The sequence below is a fragment of the Lontra canadensis genome, unplaced genomic scaffold (assembly GCF_010015895.1).
Source record: "Lontra canadensis isolate GAN:19392208 unplaced genomic scaffold, GSC_riverotter_1.0 scaffold101, whole genome shotgun sequence".
Taxonomy (NCBI): domain Eukaryota; kingdom Metazoa; phylum Chordata; class Mammalia; order Carnivora; family Mustelidae; genus Lontra; species Lontra canadensis.
In genome coordinates, this window is record NW_022631095.1 from 3,986,092 (window position 1) to 3,998,525 (window position 12,434).

A 12,434-nucleotide genomic window follows, 5' to 3' on the forward strand; every position below is an offset into this window, starting at 1 on the left:
TAGTTGCATCTATATGTATAGAATATTTCAAGGAAAATTGGCATATTGTTTTCATCCAAGAAGAATAACAGGATGCGGAGGAATAGGTGGGAGAGTTTTTGCAGAAGCACTCTTTCATGCTTCGTTAATTTTGAATCACGTGAATTTACTGCCACTTCAGAAAAAGGAATAAAATGCTAAAATAGAAAGATTAAATATTTACATATTTATACCACACTATTTTTGTCAAAGACTGTAACAGATCAAGTTACATCTACATCTAACGCAAAAGGATAAAAGAAATAATTGAGAGATGCAGATTTATAATAAAACAGGGCAAACAGAATAATAGTATCCAGAGGTAAAGTGAGTACAGTAAAATCCTACATAGAACCTTTGTCTAGTTGCCGGACATGCCATGAATTTGGTGGTGAAAGCAAAGCAGGAAACAAGATCAGAGAGTCGACTGCCAATATAAGCTATTCTCTCAGCAGAGGAACATTTCTCACAAGGAAGAGCACACAGAAGTTTCTTTCAAACATCCATCTTTAGGAGGACACTGAGACACCTGTATGTGTCCTCAGCCTTGGCGCACAACTGAACCCCTGCATAAGTTGCTCCCGGACCTCCAGGGTGTGGGGAGGGCCTGGGGAACCAGTTGCCTGTGCCCAAAAAGGTGGAGCAGAGGGGAAATCATACATGTCAAACATACAGCTCACTACACAGACCCCAAATTCCAACTGGAAAATCTCTGTGCTTGACCAATTAAGTCAGGAATTGGAGAGAAAATCCGAATTTGATAGTATATTATTCCCTTGTCTTTTAGTCAAACAATATGTTTGCTTCAGTTTTCTACAGAGCACTGTAATGAACAGGCATCATCTTCACGACAGCCTCCAGATTCCTGATTTCCAGAATTGTTTATATTTCTTTGTTAACCCCACTTCCTTTGGAATACACTGGCTTTCCTCTATTTCCCTTTCTTCTCCACCTCCATTTCATCCCCAAATACCCAAAATACCCAAAGAAAGTCCTAATCTCCACGTGCCTGTAGTGCCACACACATACGGTACACAGAGCTATGTGCTCACCAAACTGGTTCCATCTTCCTCCTTGACACACAGCTGAGCCCATTTCTCAGCCTCTCATACAGTCAGAAGAAGATACAATTGAGTTCTGGCTTATGATATGCATGTGGACATGATGCCTCTTCCAGGCCTGGCCCCCCAAAATGTCCTGCACAATCACCCACATTGCCCTTCAGTCCCCATGGACCAGTTGGATTTTGATAGTCAAGGCAATATCAGGAGCAAAGATGGTGGACCCCTATTAGCTTGAGTCTTACATGCTTATGAGATACAAAATCCCCCTCTGGAAACACACAATGGGCTATAATATGAGTAATAAATAATTTTTACTTCTTTGTTTATTACTACCTTTAGCCTACCTTGTCCAGCATAGAAATGGAGGTTCTCCCATTAAAAAAAAAAAAAAAAAAACTTAAATGTTTGACATTGACTTAGCCTAGATCCATGGTAAGTAGGGAGGGTACAAAAACAACAGCTCCAGGTTATATAGTGGCAAAACATGGCCAAACTATTGACTACAATACCATGGAAGGTAGACACCTGCTCACTGAGCTTACCATTCTAGGGGAACTAGATGGTTCTATGCTAGGAGATAGTTATAGTTCTAAAAGAACCAGAAGAGCTTGGGAAGGCAGAACACTTGATATATGTAGTCTGCTACTAATTTTCTGCTACTGATTGTTGGTCAGGTCTTTTACAAAAGAATCAAAAAACTCTAAGAACTGTAATGTGTAACTGGCACATAAGCAGACAGAAGTAAAAAAAGAAGTGTTATTCCGGAAATTTGGGTCCTAGTTAGAAAAGCCATTTGCTAATTGCTTCCAGTAACCAAAAATGAAAGATGTGTAGTAAAAGACATTGCACGCTGAGCACCCAATGAGACTTCTCAGTTGCATATTGTGACTCAAGACTTTGGCAAACATTGGATTAAGGGTGTGATCTTTCCACCTACTTTTAGATAACCTGAAGATGGCCACCATGAAACTGAGAAAAGAAAGAGACACAGAGAGGAGGAAGCAATAAAAAAAATTAAAAAAAAAAAAAAAGCAACCTTGAAATTGTGTCTAGGAAAGAACTGTATGGTGACAACACAGGAAGCTTTCTAAAACAAAACAAAACAAAACAAAACAAAACAAAAAAGGCGGGCACCTGGGTGGCTCAGTGGGTTAAGCCTCTGCCTTCTGCTCAGGTCACGATCCCAGGGTTCTGGGATTGAGCCCCGCATCAGGCTCTCTACCCAGCAGAGAGCCTGCTTCCTCCTCTCTCTCTGCCTACTTGTGATCTCTGTCTGTCAAATAAATAAATAAAATCTTTAAAATAAAAATAATAATAATAATAAAAACAAAAAAAGTAAATCATATGCCGCCTATTTTACTGAGATACTGAGAGAATTGTGTTACTCAAGCAATTATTATTTTGAATTAGAAAAGCTTTGAATACTCTGCATGCCTTAAATCACTCTGAGGAAGGACATGGGCTATGAATGCTGGCAGTCACCAAGGAAAGTGTAGGACCCAAGATCCATTTCAGAAGCGACAAGGATGTTGGACAGGGAAGATCTGTGGAGGGAAGAACTGTGGAGAACCAGGGCTCATTAGGAAAAACGAACAAGAAAGTCCTTCTCACAGAGGAAGATCAGAATCTATTTGGGGAACTACCCCCCGCCTTTCTGAAAAGAGGAACTTCCTAATTCCTGCTCTGCAGGATGCCAACTCTGCTATGGGCCAGTGATTACTCTCTGTCTTCTTTTCCTCCTTTTTCTGAGTAAGAAATATTAGCATTGTCATCACCACTCTAAAGGAAGAGGAGGAGAGGTAACATTTCTGTTTTGCTCACAAGCAGCAGGACCAAGGGGAATCACAACCACATCTCATGGAGAGACCCACTCCCTTCCTGGAGGCCCTGAAATTTGAGCTGAGCAAAGTAACTGGGCTGGAGGGTTAAAGTAAGGGGACATGTACTCTACATGTTAAAAGAAAAATGGAATGGATTTTTGATGAACAGAGGGATAGACTGTGGCAGAGATAATTTCATGTGTTTGTTGAACCCATTTCATTTTCCTGCACATATTAATTATTTTTCCCAACCTCTCCTGCAGCTAGGTGGGACCATGTGATTGAGTTCTGGCCGGTGGAAAGAAGCCTAGTTCCTAAAATCCCTTCAGTTTTGTCATACGATCTCAGCAAATGAGAATGCACACGGCACAGCCTCTCCCCACCCTTAACCAGTGAGCATTAAGCACACAGCATCCGCCAGCCGTTCTTCGCTAATGTGTGTGCTGCCCGGAGTGTTCAGCCCACTGTTGTTTTCTTCATTGTAGCCTCTTTATTATCCATTCATTCGGTGTTCCAGTGAACTACTTGAACTAGTGGTGACTGATAAAATGACTGGGCTTGCTGGAATAAGACAACAGAAAAATAAGAAATTTTTAGAAGCTCAAGAGTCTTCAGTGAAATGCTCAAGAAACAGAGGTAAAGACTCGTAGGCAATGGGGAACAGGCTGAAGTCCTCTGGCATTACAGAGGGTAACAAGAATAGCTTTAGCTTTGGTGAATGAGCCAATAATTGTTATTAACAGCACCTGGGAGAAATTAAGCATGTCATAACTGTAAGAGATTTGGAGAGACTGAAACAGTGATTCTCAATGTACGGCGTAAAGAAGCATCTTCACAGGAACGTCGCTATAAAGATCTTTTCCTGTCCTCACCCCGTTAGCATTTGCTTCTCCAGGAGCGTATCACCTGCAATGCCCAGGATGGCTGCTGACCCAGTGAGCCCTAACAGAACTCAAGTGCAGTTATTACAGTACCTGGGAGGATCGATGGGCCACAGAAACACAACATGATACTGACCGACAGCTCTCAAACACGGCAAAGGAGCTGTCCAGCCTGCGCGCATACTCAGTTAGAAAAAGAAAAGAGGAAAGCAAAGTTGAGAAGGTATGAGAGATGAAGGGAGAAAAGTCCTTAGAGGCAAGGGTAGTGTAGACAATCATGCTGCTTTAATCAGCACATATTAGGAAACTCAAATTTCACCTCCTTGTGTCTAACCACAAAGCATTTAAATCCCATCTACTACCCAACTTACAGACCAGAAGACTGTCCTTTGGCTATTCCTCTGGATTAAACAGAAGCTATGGAAAGCCAGAGTTCTACTGGAAGACAATCAAAACAAGAAAAACAGGAAAAATCCATTTCAGCATGCCTCTGTAGGTCCTATGTGCCCGCTGTGTCCCTGACTAGAGAACAATCCTGGACTCCACCTCTCCTGGGTCTCTTAATGGGGGTCCATTTGTGAGGACTCACATTACTTCAAGATTCAGAAATGTTTGAAGTGTTTTTCATCAGTTAGAGAACTGTCTTTCCTGTAACTACAAAACCATCACCCACACCTTGAGGCCAACTCCTGAGTACAGACTGACTCCCAAGGTATACCAATACATCCTCTGCTGTACCCACCGATGCTTCCATCCAATGTGATCCACTGTTTCCCTCCTCCAGTCCCCAGCCTCTGCCTCTTCATCAACCTGCAGCCTAAAAGAACAACAACCATGGGCCAAACTCTACAGCGGGTGCTACAGAAGTAACTGAAGAAACTCAGTGCATGACTCTTGCCTACCCTCGGGCAGCTCACAATCTTGTTTGTAGTGCCAGGACACCTCGGCCCCTGATTTCGCAAGGAACCATTGATTACCTACAGGGCACAGCAACACAAGGGATATTAGCATTCACAGGAAGGGACAAGCCACAAGGACTGTCACATTTATGCCTGACTTCATTGGGTCTGCCTGACAAGAATTTTCTCTTTCCTTCTAGATCGCTCATTCATATTTTTCCTTTAGGTTTACTCAAAAAAAAAAACAAAAAACAAAACAAAAACAAAACAAAAAAAAAAAACAACTCTCTGTCCTTTTGGTTTCATTTCTCATAGTCTTCCCTACACAAATCATCTTTTTCCTGCAAGGCCAGGAAACTACTCCTTCACTCTTGGAAGCAACTCTTTCCTTTTGCAGAAAATGATTCTTCGGCCACTTAAAACTACAACAAACCACTCACATCGTCTCACTGGGGAACTATTTCTAACCTCTATAATAGGCAGGCCTGCTGAAAGGCACACGAGAAAGCTTTCTCTTCCCCTCTGTGTCTGTGCCTCCCTTGTTCTACTGCCTCAGTGAGCAGAGACAACATCTAATTATATTTTCCACCAAAACATTAACATGTTATTAATGCTTAGCAAGTAAGAAAAATAATGTCTTTATATGTCCCATTTTTTCCACTTCGGGATTTCATATGCAAAAAAGAGATTTTAAGACTGGAGCATGGCAGAGTTTGGTCCATTAGACATATATTAGGTTTTTCTGTCCTCCTATACAAAGGTTGAGGCTTTTAAATGGAGCATGCAACTCTTAAGCATTAACCCATCTGTTCTGTTTCTCTCTTTTACTTCAAAGGACTGGCACACAAATCTCACAGCCAAAGTCATACGAAGGCTATTCTTTTCCCAGCAATACACCTTGACCGCCACCAATGGACTGTCACTCAGAAACGCTCAATTATCCTGTTACGTTCCCAAATGCCACACAAGAGTACAAAGTCCCCTTTCCTTTTCATTCTGACCCCCCACTACATCTACCATACTACTGTGTACACCTCCTCTCCCTGACACAGAGCCTCCCTCCTACCAACCCATCTTCTGCAATGCTCCTTGGAGATGCCAACCCTTCTCGTTCCAGCAACCCTAAACTTAACCCATCCATCAAGGTCTAGATAATTTGTGACATTCCCAACAAAGCTTCCCGGACCATAATAGCTCTTGGTGGTGGGCTCACTCTTTAGAATTGGGAAGGAAAAGATCTAAAAAGTTAACAGCATGATGTAACACATATCAGAAAGTCAAAGGGGCAGAAGAATTAACACAGTTTAGATCACACAGGATCAGCTGCTCTGTAGGAACAGGCAGCAGAACTCTGTAGATCATGTTCTCGTATCACACACATGTCCACAACACGCTGAACTACCCACGGCGTTTCCTCCCAAGAAGTTTATGAGTTTCGGGGCGGAGCGGGGGAGCGAAGACTATTTCTCACACAGCTTCAGAATCCCCTGTAATAACTGACATTAATAGGGCAGGACCTGCGGAAAGTACACAGTGGATTCTTTTTGATTCACCCCGTAGGGAAGCTGGGAATATTTGCTAGTTGAGTAAAATCAAGTTAAAGCAATACATCAGTGATAAAGCATTGAGACGCAGCATGACAACATTTTCGATGAATTGAGGGGGATTTCAGACCCACAGAGACCCACTCTTCGTGTGATTTTCAGCAGAGAGAGTGTAGTGGAAGGAGAGGGCAAATAATTGGGATCAGATTTTCCATTCTCAAATGGCCTTCAAAATCGTTTAATGGAAACCAACCTCTTAGAGATGAAGAAGTGACTGGGGAAGCCTTCCGACTGAAGCCAGAAGACCAAAGATCTCAGGAGGCATGAACCCTGTTCACATCCCCAACTGCTTTGCAGAAACAGCGCACGTGCTATTTGTCTCTGAAAAAAGTGCCCCACCTTGGCCTGGAAGCAGGGAGGGAAACAGCATTCAGAGTCCCCATCCAGGCTTAATGGCAATGCATTTAACGTTGTTTTGATGATTTGTAACACTGTTAATTGCAGATCTATTGTAACTGCTTTCTTTTCTCTACCTTCTCTATGCTACAGGCAACAAATAGTAACACATCATCTAAACAACTGAACTGTGCCACAGAAAGGATGCCACTGGTAACAGGGAAACTTGAGTTCAGATAACTAAACTGTTAATGGAACAGCTAAGATCTTTCTCTTTAAAAAAATTTTTTTTTTCAATTTTCTGACATGACTTTTCTAGCTCAGGTAACAATAAAGCAATGCTGGTCTGCACCCCCAGGATAGTTTTGTAAACAGATGCTAAGGGCATATGTGGGAGTTACAGGCACTGTTCTAGGAATTATGGAAGATCAAATGAATAAAACTCTGTTTCTGTCCTCAAGAATCTAAGGAGATGATTAAAAATGAACATAAAAAGTCTAATAAAGAGAGAACATAAAAGGCTAATAGGAAGCTGTGGAATGTGGGGGCAGGAACCAATTCCCTGATTTTTCTTAACTGGGGAAATCATACTAATAAAACCACGTGTGTTTACAAAGCAACATACACAGAAATTAGAAAGTTCTTAACTTCAGAAGATGGATGTCTTCCATTCGAGATCATTCTTTCGAGTTCTCATTTACTTCTAACACTTGATTGCCTACTGACAAAAGAGTACACTAACATTTTTCACAGGTTGTGATCTTTAAAAGTTTTCTCAGGAGAGCAAGTTTCATTTGTCCTCATCAGAATATTGCTGCACTGGAGTTAATAATGAAAAGCAACATAACTGTGTGTGTTATGGCACACTTTGTAACTTCCAAAGCATCTTCACAAATGGTATTTCAATGGGTCTTGTCTGGTCCCCACAAAATCCTGAGAAATACACAGAGTCAGTTTATTGTGTTTCTGGGTGTGTACGTGTGCATGTTAATATTGTTTTCTTCATTGTGCACAGAAGAAACTGGAGGCTCAGAGGAGTATGAGTGACAGTGACAACTGGCATTTGTCATACTTGTCAGACAAAAAGAAAATTGCTGGCTAAGCCCTCCAATCTAAAATTACTCACAAGTTATTACACTTGAAAACTCATGTTCCCACTGGTGTATGTTCTCTCGAAAAGCAAATATGCCCTGGGCAGCACTCAGCGTCTAGCCACCCCCCCCCAGCTTCCTGCTGTCTCCAGGGGCAGCACCTTTTTCCCTCCCCAGACATTAGCCAACCTCTCTTCTCTTATTCTCTGTTCTCAATAGAAGACTGAAAGGTGGCCATTTATGTGTTCATCCATCCTAAAGAGCCAGAGCCACTGAATTAGGTCCTTTAAGAGCATTTGGATTTTAAAACTTTGTTATAGCTTTATAGGGGAAGTCTTTAGGCTGATAAACACATTTAGGGAAGTAGCCATCGTGTGTCAGGAATTTGGTGCTGATTCACGGATGCTGTCATCTCTCCGGACAATGATTAACAAAAAGCCTCTGAGCTTATCTTCAGGGTCAAAGAAGGAAAGGGAAGCTGGCACTAATGTGTCCTGCCCCATGTCCCTGAAAGGAACATCAGAGATGAACAATGACAGATTTAACAAGAAAAGAAAGCCCACTGAGTCTTCAGGGGCTAAGGTACAAAAAAAAAAAAAAAAAAAAAAAAGAATCTGGGAAGCAGCCAGAGCTGGGACTGATGTACCTAAACCCCAATCCCAACCCTACTCATGCACTTTTGCCCCAGCCTGATCTCAGACTGTAAAGGCTCAAGCCCTGTGGCTCTTAAAACCTGCCCCGAGACCCAGAGGAGCTGTCCTCAAGTCCCATGACCACAGGCTGCGTTCCTCTTTCTTCCACTGAAAACACCAAGTGGGAAAAGCTGTCCTTACCTCATAATGAGCCACGCGCTGGGATTCAGATATCAGCTGTGCACTGCACACCTTGCAGTAACTGTCTGTAAATAAATCCTGATCGATATCGGAGGACTTCATCAGGCTAAAGGAGAATCAACAGAAAAGAAAAATGAGTCCACTGCTTTGATGTTTATGCAGGACATTAACTGTGTGAAAAAGCCTAGAGCACAACAACAGACCCCAGGATGGTGGCAGTGGCGGAGACCTCCCTACTCCTTAGGTGATACCGTGTCAGTTAACCACAGTAAAGTGTAGAGTTTGTAATTTTCTCATAAGCGCCCAATAGAATTGCTGGTACGTACAAAACAGAAATACACCTTTAGTTTTCTCTTTCTGACAAATCAGACGTATTTTAAAATATGTATAGGTGCACAGAAAAGCATCCCAGGAAGTTTTTAAGATTTTATTTATTTATTTAACACAGAGAGAGAGCACGAGCAGGGGAAGAGGCAAGGAGAGGGAGAAGGAGAAGCAGGCCCTCTGCTGAGCAGAGAGCCTGACATGGGGCTCGATCCCAGACCCTGGGATCATGACCCAAGCAGAAGGCAGCCACTCAACCAACTGAGCCACCCAGGTGACCCCGTCCCAGGAAGTTTTAACAAAGTGTTAATAGCAGTTATCTTTCAGAAATTATAGGTAATTGCTTATATAATTTTTTTTTAATTTTCTACAATGGACATACATTACTTTTATAATACATGGAAATAAGTTAGCTTTGTCAAGAACCTTATAAGCAATAAAAATACTAGTTTTGAGTTCAGTAGCTATACTTACAGAATTAAAAAATAAAATCAGGCTCAACAATAACTTTTCTTGCAAGCTTATACCTTTTAAGGTGAGAAGCCCTCACTGTTCATGCTCACTCTTCCACGTTTAGGGTTACTGATATGCATAAAAGCCACCTCCATTATTCTGCACCACAATTGAGCCCACAAAAGTAAATAAACATATCATCAAATTCCAAACCCTGAATTGAAATGCAGCCAGGAGTCACCAGCTTGTGAAAGTGATCTGTCACAAAGTTATCTCATAGCATCTGAAGCATAATGTTACCACCATAGAAATGCATAGCAGCACATCCAAATGCTTTCCTCCAACCCACAAACTCCATTCCATTTTACCTCCTACCAGCCAGGTAAAAAGTAAGGGCTATGCCTGACAGCATGCATACAGAAAGGCAAGAGAATTTCAAACAGGGAAGTGGTAGGAACGTTGGAGTCCATCCTGCTCCCACGCCCTCACTTTATCTGTGAGACTACTTAAAGTCACATCGCTGATTATTGGCATGGCCATATATGCCACCTGGTTTGCATGATTTCACTTTACACACTCCAAATCTGTCTCAGGTCTCATACTCCTTGCCAGTCATGTGATATTGAAATGAGCCATTAAACCTTCTAGGTCTTAGTTTCCTCCTACACAAATTGAGATAAAATATTAGCCAAGCCTTTCTAGAGAACTGTGATGAAAATCAAAAGGAGAAATATAGGAGAAGATACTACATAAACTTTAAACCTCTCTTCATTTGAAAGGGCTCATCGTTACATTCTTAATAATATCCTAACATTGGCCAAGTCTTAACCAATACAACAAAATAAAGGACAGTGGAGCATTTTAAGTAATTTTTTAAACCACTTAAATAGCAGAGTTATAAAATAAAGCACCTACCTAAAATAAAAGGCTTACTGCCTCAACAACTACAAACTCACTTTTTATCTTTGTCCTTGGTTGTAATGGTCCATTCAGAGCATCGGATGCTCTGCTCTGAATTTCACAATTCAAAAGGATTCACAAATTAGGCTCCTAAGAGACAATGGTAGCTCTGGTTTTTCAATGCCCTGAGTACCAACAGTAATGCCAGATAGTAAGGACTACTGACTCTCATAGCTGAAGTGGATCTGTTATTTCTGGAAGGCTGATTCCTGGCAGAAAGCTCAGCCAGCCTTGAGTCTAACACCTGCAGTGCCTGGAGACTCACTACCTAACATGGCAACCTGTTCCAAAGAGTCTGGCAACTCTCACGGTTAGGTACTTTTCAGGTTGAATCAAAATCTGTCCCACTGTAGCTTCACTCATTCATTCTGTCTTCAGGTGCAACATAGAAAAATTCTACTCTCCTTTTTCACGAGATATCCACTCTCGAGTGCTTGATGATAGCTCTCTTTTATCTACTCTCAACCCCTGTCCTGACTTATCATCTTGGTTTGTGTCTATTTCTTTATGGCCTATCTTCAAAGGCAGTGCCAAGAACAGAATAAACATTTCAGGTATGGTCTAATCAGGCGGAGGATCACAAATCCAAATGACTGTCCAAAATACCTACTGTCGTGTATAATGGTCTCTAGTCACATCCCAGAATGCAAATGGAGAAGAGGTGTTTTGATGATGGGAAAATGTAGTACAACATTTTGAAATGTCAAATGGGAAAATAAAACTTACTAAGGTGTATTTTTTAAGCCAAGCTTCTATAAGTAGTTGTGTTTAAATATCACATCATGTTCCCTGCTATTTCTAATAAAGAAGTGCACAAAAATAGATTCATGGGTGACCTGGTTAACAGGAATCTCCAAACTCACTGTGCACTCCTTCCTCATTATACAACCGACTGCAGAAATCAAACACTGTGAAAGGATATTCAAGGTACGTGTCGGACCAAGTGGGGCCCGTAGGAGTCTGAGTCTCGGTAAAACAGCTGTGCAGCAGAAATAGCTTTAAAGGCAGAATATAAAAATGTGTATACTAAAAAAAAATTCAAAGGAAGAAGAGAATATCATGGCTTTTTCCACTGTTTTATATAAGAATATCGATTGGAATGGGCCCATATGCAGTAAAATAGCAATAAAGACCCCTCTGAAATCTGCAAGGCCCAAATGGAAAACCTGAATGAGTTAAATTACAGCGGGAAGCAATTAGAAGGCAAGTGTCAGCCTGGTTTGTACATACGGCCTTTTCCCCAAAAGAGAACTCTCTGTGTAGGTCACTTTAGAGAGCCTGATTTATGATTCAAAGAGTGGAATTCCCCAAGAAGAGGACTGTTCCCTTCTCCCACTTGCTTGGGATAGAATTCTCAGATCCTCTGGTCTTCAAAAGTACAGGTGAGCTGGTAAGAACAAGGAAAACCAGACTACTTTCTTTAGCCTTGTCCATGGTCCTGAATCAGCAGCTAGAGCAGAGACAGAGCAGGGCCCTTAATTGGTTAGTAACTGGTCAGTCCCACTGTCTCATGGAAGCCAATATGTGGAGAACCCCAAACCTGGGGCATGTTGTCTGTACTACATTCTGAGGTCCTGGGGCATTCCAAGCAGGGAGAGAGAGCACGAGAAGGAAGGAGTTTGATTTCCTGAAGTTGAAACTGATCTGAATGAAAACTTCCTCAGTGTCCCCCACAACGGCACATTCCAAAGCAAACACCCAAGATGTGAATAACCTATCACTCTTCAGTATTCACAGAGGACAGTGCTACCTGTATTATACCAAAGAAGCCCAGAGGGAAGTTGGAGGCAGTATTACAACAGGAGACTGATCAGATTCTCATGTGCTGTCCCAAGTCTCTATATAGCAATAAATCTATTTACATCTGGTAGCAGTGACAGTGTTAAGACTCAGAGGTGTAGCCAGGTCTAACAACTAAGAGGAACATGGAGGGGAAGAGCTTTTGTTTATTCAATAATGATTACTGAGCATCTACTATGTGTGAGGCATTGGGATGGCAGAGGGCACAATTCCTGTCTTCCAAATCTTTATGAGCTACTGAGTGAGAAGAGAAACATGCACACAAATACCTAAGGCACTGGCAGCAGGTGTAGAAAGCAATGCAGGAGCTGAGAAGACAAGGGGAATTGTAAGGAATTCTTCAGGGAGGTT

At 41.8% G+C, this 12,434-nt stretch overlaps 1 protein-coding gene across 3 annotated transcripts in view; it reads right to left on the minus strand.

Moving 5' to 3' along the window:
• Positions 1–12,434, minus strand: part of ZMAT4 (zinc finger matrin-type 4) — a 382,200-nt gene that overhangs the window by 307,542 nt on the left and 62,224 nt on the right. For all 3 annotated transcript variants that reach the window (XM_032838006.1, XM_032838005.1, XM_032838007.1), the window contains exon 2: positions 8,547–8,652. In XM_032838006.1, coding sequence (XP_032693897.1) covers positions 8,547–8,648 — 102 coding nt within the window. In that variant the 5' untranslated portion in view covers positions 8,649–8,652. The remainder of the gene's footprint in view (positions 1–8,546; positions 8,653–12,434) is intronic.